Source organism: Malaclemys terrapin, chromosome 2 (genome assembly GCF_027887155.1).
Source record: "Malaclemys terrapin pileata isolate rMalTer1 chromosome 2, rMalTer1.hap1, whole genome shotgun sequence".
In the NCBI taxonomy this organism is placed as follows: domain Eukaryota; kingdom Metazoa; phylum Chordata; order Testudines; family Emydidae; genus Malaclemys; species Malaclemys terrapin.
The window spans coordinates 12,470,182-12,484,698 of record NC_071506.1 but is presented as its reverse complement, the minus strand read 5'-3'; the positions used below and the strand labels follow the sequence as shown (position 1 = coordinate 12,484,698).

The window sequence follows — 14,517 nt, the reverse complement described above, 5'->3', positions numbered from 1 at the left end:
CAAAAATACCAAAAGGGTAATCTAGCAAGAAGCATCCGATCTTCCAAAACATCATACATCAGCAGCTTATACATAGTTGCTGATGCTGATAGGGGTTTAAGGAGATGGGAGCCAGGGACAGTAGCACCAGGGGACCTTGTGAAAAGGCTTCTGTTTGGATGTCTTAAAAAGCTGAAAGAAAAGAAAGACCATCTGGTTCAAAATCAGATAACTGCCATATATTTACCAAAGCACTTAACTATCGTGGCCAGGTCCTCTGTTGGAGTAAACTGGTATAGCTGCACTGAATTCATGCAGGTGAATATGCTGCTGATCTCTGACTTCAGCGGAGCGATGCTGACTTATTCCAGCTGAGGATCTGACCTGATATTACATGCACTGGACAAAGTACTGGGGGGAATTTGGTAAATATCAGAGACCTAGCTAAGAAATGCTGTTTATTCACCTCATTTACTAAGACTAAATATTTAATATCAAAACTACTGAATGTAAGAACTGGAACAGTATAAAACACAGACTAAACTGCTGTGTGTGGAACATGATACTTGGTATCAGAATCCCCAGGGTGAGAACATCTCTCATGAAATATGGTGCTTGGAAACCGTTCTTCTGATGGAAAAGTCAGTTTATAGATAAAATATACAAACAGTGGGCCAGGTGCCTAGCTGGCATATATCAGCTCTGTTGATACCACTTCTGGATCCGGACCCACACTATCTTCAACATCACAGATGATTATGAGATATTTGCATTAGTTAGGCTTAGAGACTTCAGTTGGCCCCTGAAAGGTAAGAGGCTAACAATGCTGTTAGATGCCCTGGTTGTATTACAATTGCCATTTCCTACTGCATTAATATCAGAGCAGACCAGCTGTTTCAGATGTAGTGTTGTAAGAGAGCGGAGCTGCCCTGCTCTGCATACAGGACTGGGAGCAAGACGCTCATGAATTCTAATTCCCCCTTTGACGCAAACTCCTGCTGTGAGCATGGGTATGCCGTTTGATCCCTCTGCCGCCGAATCATGGTTGGTAAAAGGGGGTAATGCTGACTTCCTGCCACACAAACCTGCTGTGAGGATTGGCTAGCAAATGTCTATAAGTGCTTTGGAGATTAAAAGCACTGAGTATTGTTATTACTGTTATAATTCTCCAAGGCCGTGCGGCATCTGTGCATGCTAAGGTTTCAAACTCTTCAGACTCAAACTCATGATCCTGTGAGGTGCCGAGCACCTTCAGCTTCCATTAAAGGCAACAGTTTGGCACAATTTTGACTGCAGATAAATCACTTTATAAAAGAGAAAAGGGCACATACGACAAGCCCGAAGAATGAATACTTGCAGCCAGATCTTTAAAGGACCTCAGTAGTCATCCCTTTAATATGTGCTGGTACATCCCACTGTATCTGCAAAATCTTGCACTTGTATGTGCAAACTGAATAGTCAGTACTCGGGTGCACAAACACACAGTGTGCTCATGCAACGATTTTTCCATGCATACAGAAAGTTTCCAATGTGGGTTAAGAGGATGACAAAAAATATGACCCTCTGAAATTAATCTAGCCAAGCCCTAGAGGCAGCTGCTATTCCACATACAGGTAGCTGATGTTCACTCACATACAGCTGAAGTTAAGTTTACTTCTATGAACCAGAGGGGCAGTTTGAATTCAAACATTTCCCCGACAAGTTGTAATGCTGAAATATAGTCCTTGTGTGTCCCAGTTGTCTTGGCATTAAAACTGAGAAATGCAAAAAATGAGATCTGTAGCCAACAATCACAAGTGAGATAGAATTCATCCAAAACAGAGAATTGGCAAGACGCTCTGCACTGTATTAGAAGCTATGAAAGGAATTTAGCCTAGCTATTAATGGAGCATAATATCTACCAAAATGCTATAGTTGTTTTAAAATGCCTCCTATTTTTCCACATACTTAATATCAAAGCTTTCATACCACAGACTGCTTATACATTATAATTTTTTGTTAAAAAGACAGTTCATTAAGCTGTTCTTATGAATCTGTCCATACAATTTTATGAGTTTGTTTTGTTTGGCTTTCAGAGTAATATGGCATCACACACAGAACTAGAAAATCCTGTCACTGGAGATAGCCGAAATGGTTCAGAAACCACCTCAAGATATAAAAATCCCCAGGATACGTCATGCATTTGGGATATATATTTTATTAATGTGATGTGTCTAAAATGTTGCCTGTGACCATGTGGATTGCTTTTTAAGAAGTGACTGAAAATCTCCAGGTAACTGTTCAGCTGGCCACACGGCTATATGAGGGTCTGGTAATAATTAATATCTAGTGTCAAATGTTGCAGTTCTTCACTACTCATTCAAGACAACTCACCCTGAAGTCAGTGCGGACTATGATTTCAGGATTAGATCTTGAACCTTCACCAAGTGATTCCAATCAGAGCAGAATGAAAGAATTGTCTTGGTCGATGTGATGAATCAGATATAGAATCATAGAATATTAGGGTTGGAAGAGACCTCAGGAGGTCATCTAGTCCAATCCCCTGCTCAAAGCAGGAACAACACCAACTAAATCATCCCAGCCAAGGCTTTGTCAAGCTGGGCCTTAAAAACTTCTAAGGATGGAGATTCCACCACCTCCCTAGGTAACCCATTCCAGTGCTTCACCACCCTCCTAGTGAAGTAGTGTTTCCTAATATCCAACCTAGACCTCCCCCACTACAACTTGAGACAATTGCTTCTTGTTCTGTCATATGCCACCACTGAAAACAGCCTAGGTCCATCCTCTTTGGAACCCCTCTTCAGGTAGTTGAAGGCTGCTGTCATATGCCACCACTGAAAACAGCCTAGGTCCATCCTCTTTGGAACCCCTCTTCAGGTAGTTGAAGGCTGCTATCAAATCCCCCCTCACTCTTCTCTTCTGCAGACTAAATAACCCATGTTTCCTCAGCCTCTCCTCGTAAGTCATGTGCCTCAGTCCCCTAATCATTTTTGTTGCCCTCCATTGGACTCTCTCCAATTTGTCCACATCCCTTCTGTAGTGGGGTTACGAAACTGGACGCAATATTCCAGGTGTGGCCTCACCAGTGCCGAATAGATGGGAATAATCACTTCCCTCGATCTGCTGGCAATGCTCCTACTAATACAGCACAATATGCCGTTGGCCTTCTTGGCAACAAGGGCACACTGCTGACTCATATCCAGCTTCTCGTCTACTGTAATCCACAGGTCCTTTTCTGCAGAACTGCTGCTTAGCCAGTCAGTCCCCAGCCTGTATTGGTACATGGGATTCTTCCATCCTAAGTGCAGGACTCTGCACTTGTCCTTGTTGAACCTCATCAGATTTCTTTTGGCCCAATCCTCCAATTTGTCTAGGTCACTCAGGACCCTATCCCTATCCTCCAGCGTATCTACCTCTTCCCCCACCTTAGTGTCATCTGTGAACTTGCTGAGGGTGCAGTTAATCCCATCATCCAGATCACTGATAAAGATGTTGAACAAAACCGGCCCCAGGACCGACACCTGGGGCACTCCGCTTGATACCAGCTGCCAACTAGACATCGAGCCGTTGATCACTACCCATTGAGTCTGACAATCTAGCCAGCTTTCTATCCACCTTGTAGTCCATTCATCCAATCCATACTTTTTTAACTTGCTGGCAAGAATACTGTGGGAGACCATATCAAAAGCTTTGCTAAAGTCAAGATATACAATATACATGACATGGGATGTGATCCAGTGCCCATTGAACACAAAATTAAGTTAGCTATTGACTTCAGAGGGTTTTGGATTAGGCCCTAAATGACTTATCAAAAGTAAGAATTTGGCCCACATCCTTAGCTGGTATATAGCATAGTTTCATGTGGTTTCAGTGGTGCTGTGGTGATTTACACCAGTTGAGGATCTGGCCCTTCATCTCCACTTCTCCCCCAGTTCTTGAACCCCCATCTCTCTGTAGTGACCCGTACGACTGCTGAGATCACAAGTGTGGCTCCACAGTTATATCAGTTTAAATATACTACGCGCGATTTGGCTGGTTTGAATGTAAAAAACAATTGCTACTGGCAATACTGGGGTATACTTTTGCTGACTAGATATTAAAGAGGGTCTTCATGAAAAAACACAGCCCCCAAAGTCTACACTGTAACCAAGATGCTAGACAATCAGCTCTGCAGATATTTTGCTTACTACAATGATAGTTATTAATACGTGATATATATATATATAGAATATATATCACCTTATTAATAACTATCATTGTAGTAAGCAAAATATCTGCTGTACAGATTTATAGCTATATATATATATACATATATAGAAATTGACATAAAAAAGCCTTTCCAAATGAGTCCAAATTGATTAGTTTAATGATGTTCAAACATTTAAGATGTCATATACATTATAATGGCTGCATGTAATTTCTAATATATACTTGTAGGTAAGATAGGTTTTACACTACTCAGGGTCTTTACAAAGCATCCCAATTAAAGCATCCCAATTAAAACAAACAAACAAACAAACAACCCCAAGACACCTGATAGCTTCAAATCAACATCAAACTGGACTGTTATTGCCAATATTTCTCACAACATTCTGGCAGCACAGGGAAGATAAAATCTACAACCAGTCATTTTAAAAGAATGACATTTCTAGGCTTTATCTTAGAACCACGGCAGCTGTCTGTAATGTTCTTCAAGGGACCGGGTTGTATGGGCCTAATCCAACTCCCATTAAAATCAATGGCAAGATTCCCATTGACTTCCATGGGATTTGGATCAGGCCCCTTAATGAATATTACATAGGGACAATCTTGCCACTCGTTTTGTGCAAAACTCCCATTGGCTTAGGAGTGTCACACACCCGCACACACACACATAGAATAAAGGCAGGGCGTCGTGCCTAATGGACAAATGCAAGGCAAAACTGTTCCAAGGTCAGATACCATTGGTCTAAATGTAGGAATCGTTACTCTCCAGCGTACTCACTGAGAATGTTATAAATATTCAAGTATAAGAGATGGAACTAAACAACACCTTTTCTGTATAAATTATTTTCTGGCATAAAAATTAAATAAATGCAAAAAGACTACCTTCTATCTATTGTGTGGTAAAATAAGGTAAATAAGTTTAGCTGGCACTAAAATTGCAGAGACAGAGATATGATCTGGTGGTCTGAATACAGAACTGGGAGCCAGGATTCCTCAGTGCCAGGCCTGGCTCTGACACAGACTCCCTTTGTAGCCTTGGGCAAGTCATATAACCTCTCAGCTTTAAGCTATCCACCTGTGAAGTTTATAATGAGGACCTGAGGATGATAATACTTACTCACATGTCTCACTGGAGTGTTGATTAATATTTAATGTTTCCAAAGATGCTATATAAGTGCTTACTATTACTATTTCATTTCAACATGACCTTTAAGGGACAGAAAATGGTGTCCAGGCCCAGCATACCTGCCCATTTTTTGCTGATCTTAATTCCACCTTCTTGTTATTAGCACCATCAGCCCTGTCCTTTGTATCTAGAATCAAACACTGGTGTTAAGCCTATTCATTTTTTTGCATCAGTTGCTTGCCACAGAAGTTCCATTTGCTAATGACCCTGTTCAGTAAATATTCTGCCTAAATTCCACCACTCAAGTGAATTGTCTTGTTTTTCACAATATTTCAACAACAACAACAACAACAACAACGAGGAGTCCTTGTGGCACCTTAGAGACTAACACGTTTATTTGGGCATAAGCTTTCATGGGCTATAACACACTTCATCAGTTATAGCCCACGAAAGCTTATGCCCAAATAAATGTGTTAGTCTCTAAGGTGCCACAAGGACTCCTTGTTTCTGCTGATACAGACTAACACAGCTACCCCTCTGAAACCTGTCACAATATTTCAAAGTTTCCCTTAGAGCTTTTTGAAATCTCCTCTTTCAGGGAACATAATTTCCTTCACCTTAACTCATAATTTAGATTCTTGACATCTGCTACCATCTTTGTAGTTCTTCACTGCACACCCTACAAGATCTACTGTATGAAGAGCTGCTCATCATTTTTCTGAACACCATGGTTTTCATTACAGAGTTGCCTTCTTTCAAAAACAAAATATTTCATGAAGGGCTGTTGATTTTTTCCCAACAGTTCCAATTTTTTATTATTTTTCTTTGCAAAAAATGATGTGACTTTTTTATTGAAAATTGATCAAATACGTTAGGAAAACTTACTGAAATAGTTATCAAAATTTAGCATTTAGAATTTTGATCATATCTTTGATAAAAATTTCAATAAAAAACACACAAAACTTGAAAAAGTGGAAAGTGGGTCAATTTTGGAAGTGGGAAACAATTTGAATATTTTTTAATAATTTCTCTTTAAAAATTTTCTACCAGCTTTAGTGCTGTGGTAGTCAGGACTGCATACGGTGTTCCAGATGGGACTAACATATTTCAGAAAGTGCATAATAGAAGAGCCCTGTATTTTGAAGCATTTCACAACCTTCTGTTAAAAAGCTACAACCTATTGCCTTTGATTGCTTTGGTGACACTATTAATTGGCATGACTTTGAATACCAGCTCAGTATACCAATCTTTTTTTTAAAACTGGGGCCAATGTACTTAGGTAAAGATTTAAAAACTAAAAAATGTCCCTTGGTTATAAAGACAAGCAAAAACAATGTTTATCCATAAATGTAAACAGGAGAGATGCTAACAGAAGATGAGTTAATCCCATGATTATTCCAATATACCTCTCTTGCTTTGATTGCTTCTATCTTGAGTTCATTTATTTCACATGAAATGGAGTTTTTTAAAGGCTTTATAAAGACTCCTTCCTTTTATTTAAATATTTCTTTTCCCTCTTCCATGCCTTGACTGCATGAATGTTACAAATGAGTACGGATAATGGAACCATCTGTGCATTTTCTTTAGACAAATGGAACCACTGAAGCTATCAAGGATTCTGACCACATACATATTTTTCATATTGTCCAGTTCATCAAAAAGGAGGTTTTAACCTGAGTTCATATATGCTTGTTTTCTCTTGTATTAACTACCCCCAACAAAAGTGCTACAGATGTATAGCTTTCTTATTAAGTACATGAGCGTGAAATCAAAGAAGACTGTGTCCCTCGAGTGATATTTAACAGAGGTTGGACTCATGTTGGTTCAGTCACATCTATAGAGTTGGCCTTCTTATTTTTGTTCTCTGTTTCAGAAGTGGCTTTTGTCTTAGGTGAACAATCAAAAGAGAACATGAAACTGAACATGAATATTTGTGTCTTCCAAAAGCACCAATATTTGGAAGTTGGAATATCTTAAAGCCACAGCACTTTATTCTCTGAAACATAAATGAAAATGGGATGAGTGTTAGGGTCCCACCTCATCACGTGCATGTTACTCATTTCTAATACTGCGCTCTTTTGGCTAAGGGCTTCTACGCCATTGAACCCTCTGCTTTTCCTTTGTTACCCAGTGCTTCGGGCGCTATTTGAAGTAGTTGAGTCCTGCCACGAGGAAAAACTTCTCCAGGAAAAGTTCAGAGTCCAGCACGGCTATGTGGGCGGCCCGTCCAATCAACGTGTTGGCAGTGTTGGGGAGCGCATGGAACACGTTGTGTCTGATTAAAGTGCAGTCCTTTGCCCCGACCAAAGGCTGGAGGAGGTTGTTTATCATCTCTGCGTAAATGGGACCTGAAAAAGATTTTAAGAGGCAGTCAAAGTGTTAGTGACTTAGTGATGGGTCTTCTCCGCTCAGTGCAATTATACCCTGGCACCCTGAATGGGGAAACCTGAAAGGTGCCAGGACATTGGATTCTAGAGGACAGTCAGGAAGATGGATCAAATGCCATATTACTGCTAATTGGAAGTGGATCCATGGCATACAGAGCAGCCTGATGGGTCTGCTAGGATTATTAGTTTGAAGTTCTGGGTGTTACGCTGTATAAAGTACCTCAGGACTCACGCCTGATCCCATTGAAGTGAAGAGCAAAACCCCCATTATCTTCTCAGAGGTAACAGAATTGGACCCTTCCTTCTCTGTAAGGTAGAGTTCAGATGGGCTAGCAATGGGGCATGGGGCATACAGCTCCTTTGGGACTCGACGGGGAACCAGCTAAGGCCAGAACACCCTGGAACAGTGTCCTGTTCCAGAACACTAACTTGAGGTGTTTTTAGGAAGCTGGTGAAGAAAGCAGGTAATGCTCTGTAGGGATTTGAATGATTTATATTGAATCTGGATCTGGGTCCTATTGGGCCTTGTGTTTTCCTCTGAGAGGAATGGCTGAGGAATGGGTGGGAAGATGTCCTTCCCTCCTCAACTTATGTCCGGGCTGGGGGAAAGCAGTGGGGGAAGCGGAGGGAAAGAACTACAGCTGAGAGACTAATAATACCAGGCATCATTTTTGACCTGTTGGTCATGGATGTCTCTTCTCACGTACACTGGCGTAAATCAGGAATAACCCAATTCAAATCAATCATTCACATGAAACTGGTGGCAGAAGAATCAGACTGCTATGCATTTGCCATTATTTATGACAGGTCCATTAAAATGGAGCTGTGTGGTGGCCTCTAAATGAATAGTGTGTTTGTGGATAATAAAAGGGAATTCGCAGGGACAAAGACAATCTTGGTAAAAGCAGAGGAGGTGTCTCCTCTGACATCAAGGGATTTGCTCCAAGTCTACAAAACCCAGAAAGGATTTCGGATGGGACTGAGGCTTAAATCATAAGGGCTATGTTCCAATGTCTATTGAAAATAAAGAAAAGACTCCCATTGACTTCAGTGGGCTTTGGACCAGGCTCATGATGAGAAACAAAGGAGAAAGAACAGTGGTAATTCAGCAGGCTGGTAAACAACAATGCTGGCAACAAATTCTATCATAGAACACTCATAGGGTTGGAAGGGACCACGGGAGGTCATCTAGTCCAACCCCCTGATTTTTGCCCCAGATCCCTAAATGGCCCCCTCAAGGGTTGAACTCACAACCCTGGGTTTAGCAGGCCAATGCTCAAACCACTGAACTATCCTTTCCTCCCTTAGCAGCATAATCATCACCACTTTTTAAACAGAAATGGAGGGGGGAAGCCTTTGATTACAATCTTGAATGAAATTTGTTTTCATCACACAAAAAGCTTTATACGTAGGTCCTGTATTGATTTCAATAGCTTCCTATGGGACGAGAAAATTGTCCGGCTTAAGTTTTCAATTATTTTTTAAACGGTGAATGCAAAAAATCATTGTGATGCAACATCCTCAGCTGTACAAAAGACCTAAACAAACAACCAATCAACTCAATGGTTTTGTGACCACAGGCAGGGTCTTATCATACCTGTGTGCCGGTCTTTAAGTGCGGTTTTGCACATTTCTATCCTTGCTGAATGGAATGGGACATATCGATCCTGGGGAGATGCCACCAACACAACATTTTTAAAGTACTGAAGACCTGTAACAAAGAAATACATCAAAAATTGTATATCTCAGCAATCTATCAAAACAACAAACCTACACACATGTTAACAGGAGTATTGGAGAGACAAGGTGGGTGAGGGTAATATCTTTTATTGGACCAACTTCTGTTGGTGACAGAGACAAGCTTTCGAGTTTACACAGACTCTTCTTCAGGAGTATGGCATGATTGCATGTGTTTTAAAATGTACAACATAGTCGAGGAAGAATAATTATATATGTAGCATACTTCTAAAGAACAGTACAGTAATAGCGTAAACTACCGATGTCACTGTTGTAAGCTGTGATGTAATTAGCTCTTTCTAACATCCATGTGGACCAGATGCTTAACGGGAAGAAGTAACGGCACTGCCCCTGCTCCAAAGAGCTTCCAGTCTAAGTTCCCGATTTTGCAAATTCCTATGCATATGAGCAGCTTTACAAACATGAACTGCCCCATTCAGTTCAATGGGAATTCTTGTGCGAGTGTTTGTAGGATCAGGGCCTAAATTGAGAAATGAAGCAAACAAATGAGCATCATAAATGAACACAAAAATGTGGTGGGAAAGAGACAAAGGTGCAGGCTCATGGTAATGATATCCCATGGTTACTTAGCAAGGGGGTTAAGCAGTGGGATAGTTCAATTACATTAGGGATTTTGTTCTTGGGTCTTTTGTTTTTTTTTAATTGTCAGAGGTGACGGCAGAAAAGAGATTTTTAAGGGGAATCTGAATGAGCGTTGATATTCTTACTGTAGACTCTGGAGTAGGTTTATTTTTAAATAAGGATCTGGGCATTATTTTCTATTGAGTAATTAAAAGCCCACGGTGTTGAGACTGCATTGCTGTAATTTACGATTTTTTTCTCTGTTAATGGATTGTGAAGTCATCTCGACCAGCCAAGGTGGATGAATTCAGTGTGCAGTATCAATCACTGCTTGTTCTAGTACACCAGCTGTGTATACAGTGCTAGTGATGGATCAATCAAAAGCCTGTTGAGCACACCCCCATTAAAGCAAGGGAAGTCTTCACACATAGCGCTCCACCCTACAAGATTCACGGAGTAGCACAGGGGTCGAGTCAGGACCGGATCCTCAAATCAGTGAAGTCAGTGAGAGTCTTTCCTTTGATTTCAGTGGGTTTTGGACAAGGCTCACAGGATGCAGACTGGTGCGATTGCAAGGCTGTATTTCAGGAAGCGACACAGTTGGGGGAAGGACACAGGTATGCATATGATCGGGGTAGGGTAGGAGAGACAGTGGTCTGTAAGTTAAAACACAAGCCTGGGAGAGGTGAGACCTGCATTCACTTACTACCACTGTTGCAGACTTTGTTGTGAGATATTGGGCATCTCCCTGAATATGAGTAGGGCTGCACGATCTAGAGGAATGAGCACTGGCAAGAGACTCAGGAATTCCTGAGCTCTATTGCTAGCTCTGACTCGCTCTGTGGTTTTGGCAAGTCACTTGGCTTCTCTGTGTCTTTATGTGTAAAATGAGAATACTAGTACGTAACCAGCTAGCTCTTAGAAGTGTTCTTAGCATCTGCACAGCATTTGAGGGTGGCAAGTACTAAGTGACGCAGTTATTGGGGAACCACACCTCTGACTCCTCTTGGGCTCATCGATTGCACCCCTCTCTGAGGTCTCGGGCCTCTAGCTGTCACCTGAACTCAGGGCTGAATCATGCAATTCTTCCCTTAATATTAAGTTCTGGGTGGCAGTGACCCAGGTGCTAGCAGTGACTGCTTTAGCAGGTCTGACTTGGGCTCAGACCCTGCAGGGCAATGACAGTGGTAACGAGTGACCCAACTGCTTCCTTAAAGCAAAGTATCGTTTATCTAGCAGAACAGCATCTAAGAAAAAGCATGTCTTATAAACAACAGAGTGGCCTATACACGTCTGCTTACCAGGTGTCTAACCATCACCTAACTCCCTGTAGACTCTTCTGCAGAGCCTCTTTGTCAGCTTGTCTTCCTGTCCAATGACACGCCCTGGACAGCCCCGTAGCAACTCACTTCCTTCGCGGGGATCAAGACTTTTTATAACTGTTTAAAGTCCTTTTAATCTCTAGCCTCCCAATCAGGCAAAATGGCTGTGTCTCTTTGGCCTACAGCCTGGAAGGATGCCATTGTCTTTCAAGTGTGTGCTTGGGTGTTCTTATCTGGGACCTACTGTGTTGTCTGCCTCTCCAGATCCAGTTGAATTCAAGCATTCTAGGTGTATGATAAATGTACCACTACCACCAATATAAATTAGATCAATACAGTCATACAGGAAATTCGAATCATCCCAACATACAACAACTTCCCCTCATAAAACTATTACACAGCAATATTCATAGCATTATGACATATCAGTGCCACATCTGTCATGAAAAGTATTATTAAAGAATAGCATTTGATTTTACAAATAGCCCTTTTCCTTCTGGCAGCCTAGACCAGTATTTCATGGGTGATGAATTAAATATCAGGAGTGACAGTGTAGGCAAATATGTACAGCACTTGACCACTCCCATACAGACTTCTGCATTAGTAGGAATGTTCTTCTGAGAGAGGGAATTCTGGCTACGACACTAGGATTCGGTCCAATTTTTTCTGAAAGAGCCTCAGTTCAGTTGATCATGGACAGACTGAGGCGGGGCTAATGGGGCCTCTCTTTAGCATTACAGCGGAAGGCTGATAACTCTCCCTCTGGCATTGAACTGTGGTGTCAGCAATGGGCTTAAATAAAAGCATCACTGGGGACCTAGATTCAAACATCCTGGGTCCTAGAGGTGAGAATTAGAGCTGTGTGAATAATGAATTTTTTTGTCCATTGGCAATTCTTTTTTTAAAAAAAAGGAACAAATGTTTTGGGTTGAACCAAAAACTTTTTTTTTTAATTTGGCTACCCCTTTATTCCCCCCGAAAAATCATTTAGATGTGAGCCTTTTTAACATTTTTTATTTAAAAAAAAATTAGGGGAAGTTTTGAAGCAAAAAGTAATTTGGAACCAAACAATCAAAATGGTTTGTTTTTAAAATGTCTAGAGAAAATGTTTTGACTTTTTTGGAATTTTTTAGGAATTTTTTTGGATGAAACGATTCAGCAAAACCAACAAAAATTCTCAAACTGCTTCAGTATCATCAAATCTGCATTTTTCACCAAAAGAGCTATGTGTCAACTCTCAGCAAGCTCTAGTGAATGTAGGGTGACCAGACAGCAAGTGTGAAAAATCGGGACAGGGGGTGGGGGGTAATAGGAGCCTATATAAGAAAAAGACCCCAAAATCAGGGCTGTCCCTATTAAATCGGGACATCTGGTCACTCTAAGTGAATGCTTCCAAACTAAGCCAAACAAAACAATAAAGTTTTTGCCCTTTAGCAATATAAATTAGGTTGTAGCAACCTAATGACACCACTAGTCTTTGCTTACAGAGTGTGCACATAGAGATGGGCCTGAACTACAGCATTTGTATTCAGTTGCAAATTGACCAAAGTTTGGTGGGGAGCATTAGACAACTCCATTCCATGGTGATGTCCACAATAGAAATGCATAGATAAAATGGATTAGATCAGACAGAGGAGTCCATTAAATTAGGGTTACCATATTTAGTGCCTCCGAAAGGAGGACACTTTAAAGGGGCCCCAGCCCCGCCCCCGCTCCTGCCCCAACTCCGCCCCCTCCCCAAAGTCTCCGCCCCCTCCCCTGCTTCCCGCGAAGCCTGAAGCAGGTAAGGGGGGGTGTGGGGGGAGGAGGCGCGGCCCACCCCCGGCCCCCGGCACCGCAGGTCCCCAGCCCGTCCCCCGAGCCCCCGGCCCGGCCCGGCACTGCCGGCCGAGCCCCCGACCCGGCACCCGAGGCCCCGGCACCCGAGCCCCCGAGCCGCCGGCCGAGCCCCCGGCCCGGCACTGCCGGCCGGGCCCCCCGAGACCCTGGCCCGGCACCGGGCCCCCCCCGAGCACCGCCGGCCGAGCCCCCAAGCCCCCGGCCCGTCACCCGAGCCCCCAGCCCGGCACCCGGCCCGGCACCCAGCACCCGAGCCGCCGGCCGAGCCCCCGAGCCCCCGGCCCGGCCCAGCACCGCCGACCGAGCCCCCGACCCGGCACCCGAGCCCCCGGCACCCGAGCACCCGGCCGAGCCCCCCGAGCCCCCGGCCCGGCACCGGGCCCCATCGAGCACCGCCGGCCGAGCCCCCGAGCCCCCGGCCCGGCCCGGCACCGCCGGCCGAGCCCCCGGCCCGGCCCGGCACCGGGCCCCCCGAGCACCGCCGGCCGAGCCCCCGAGCCCCCGCCCGGCACCGCCGGCCAGGCCCCCGAGCCCCCGGCCCGGCACCGCCGGCCGGGCCCCTGAGCCCCCGGCCCAGCCCCCGAGCCCCCGGCCCGGCACCGCATGTCCGATTTTCCCGGACATGTCCGGCTTTTTGGGATTTCCCCCTGGACGGGGATTTGGAGCCCAAAAAGCCGGACATGTCCGGGAAAATCCGGACGTATGGTAACCCTAATTAAATAGTTTTGCTTCAGGCCCATCTCCTCTTGAGGCCAACGATTAGCAAAAATCACTGATCAAACACGGATGACTTCCTTTATTTCCTGAAGAGCATCTCGGCACGGGACAACACTTGGGAGAATTTGCTCTCCACCCAGACATTTACTCACCTGTTTTTTGGCTGAGCTGGTACAGGAAACATTTGCGGAGATCTGCGTTGTCCCTGAAGGTCAGCTGCAAAAGTGACCCTGATTTTTTCAGCTTCTGCATGAGCCATAGGCCTGGAATGACAATTGATGTGCAGGTTTACCGTATTCGTAATCATCAGACCAAACGTCCCAAAATTAAAGAATCCCTTCCACGGTTAATAAATTGTGACTGAACATTCTTGGGCTAGAAGTGCCAAGGCAACTGCCCATCAGTACTCTACATTTCTTCTTGTGCTAGTGGCCAGTGGCTAGAAAACCTCAGGGCCATATTGTAGTCTCTGCTTCCATGAGCAGAGAACAGAAGGATCTAGGAGAGCTATGACATTATTGTCCCATTACATTATTTTACCCCCTTAGTTTTGCAGGTACTGTACTGCTGATTCCAGAGGCAGCTGTTGGTCAGGGAATTCCCTGACCTTGGGGCTCATGCA

General features: G+C 43.7%; 1 protein-coding gene across 1 annotated transcript in view; it reads right to left on the bottom strand.

The window, feature by feature from the left end:
• Positions 1 to 5,764: 5,764 nt before the first annotated feature.
• FAM135B (family with sequence similarity 135 member B) overlaps positions 5,765 to 14,517 on the bottom strand; it is a 252,805-nt gene continuing 244,052 nt past the window's right edge. The window contains exons 17-19 of the mRNA XM_054017181.1: positions 14,048 to 14,158; positions 9,296 to 9,409; positions 5,765 to 7,659 (exon numbers count right to left, since the gene is read on the bottom strand). Coding sequence (XP_053873156.1) covers positions 7,454 to 7,659; positions 9,296 to 9,409; positions 14,048 to 14,158 — 431 coding nt within the window. The 3' untranslated portion in view covers positions 5,765 to 7,453. The remainder of the gene's footprint in view (positions 7,660 to 9,295; positions 9,410 to 14,047; positions 14,159 to 14,517) is intronic.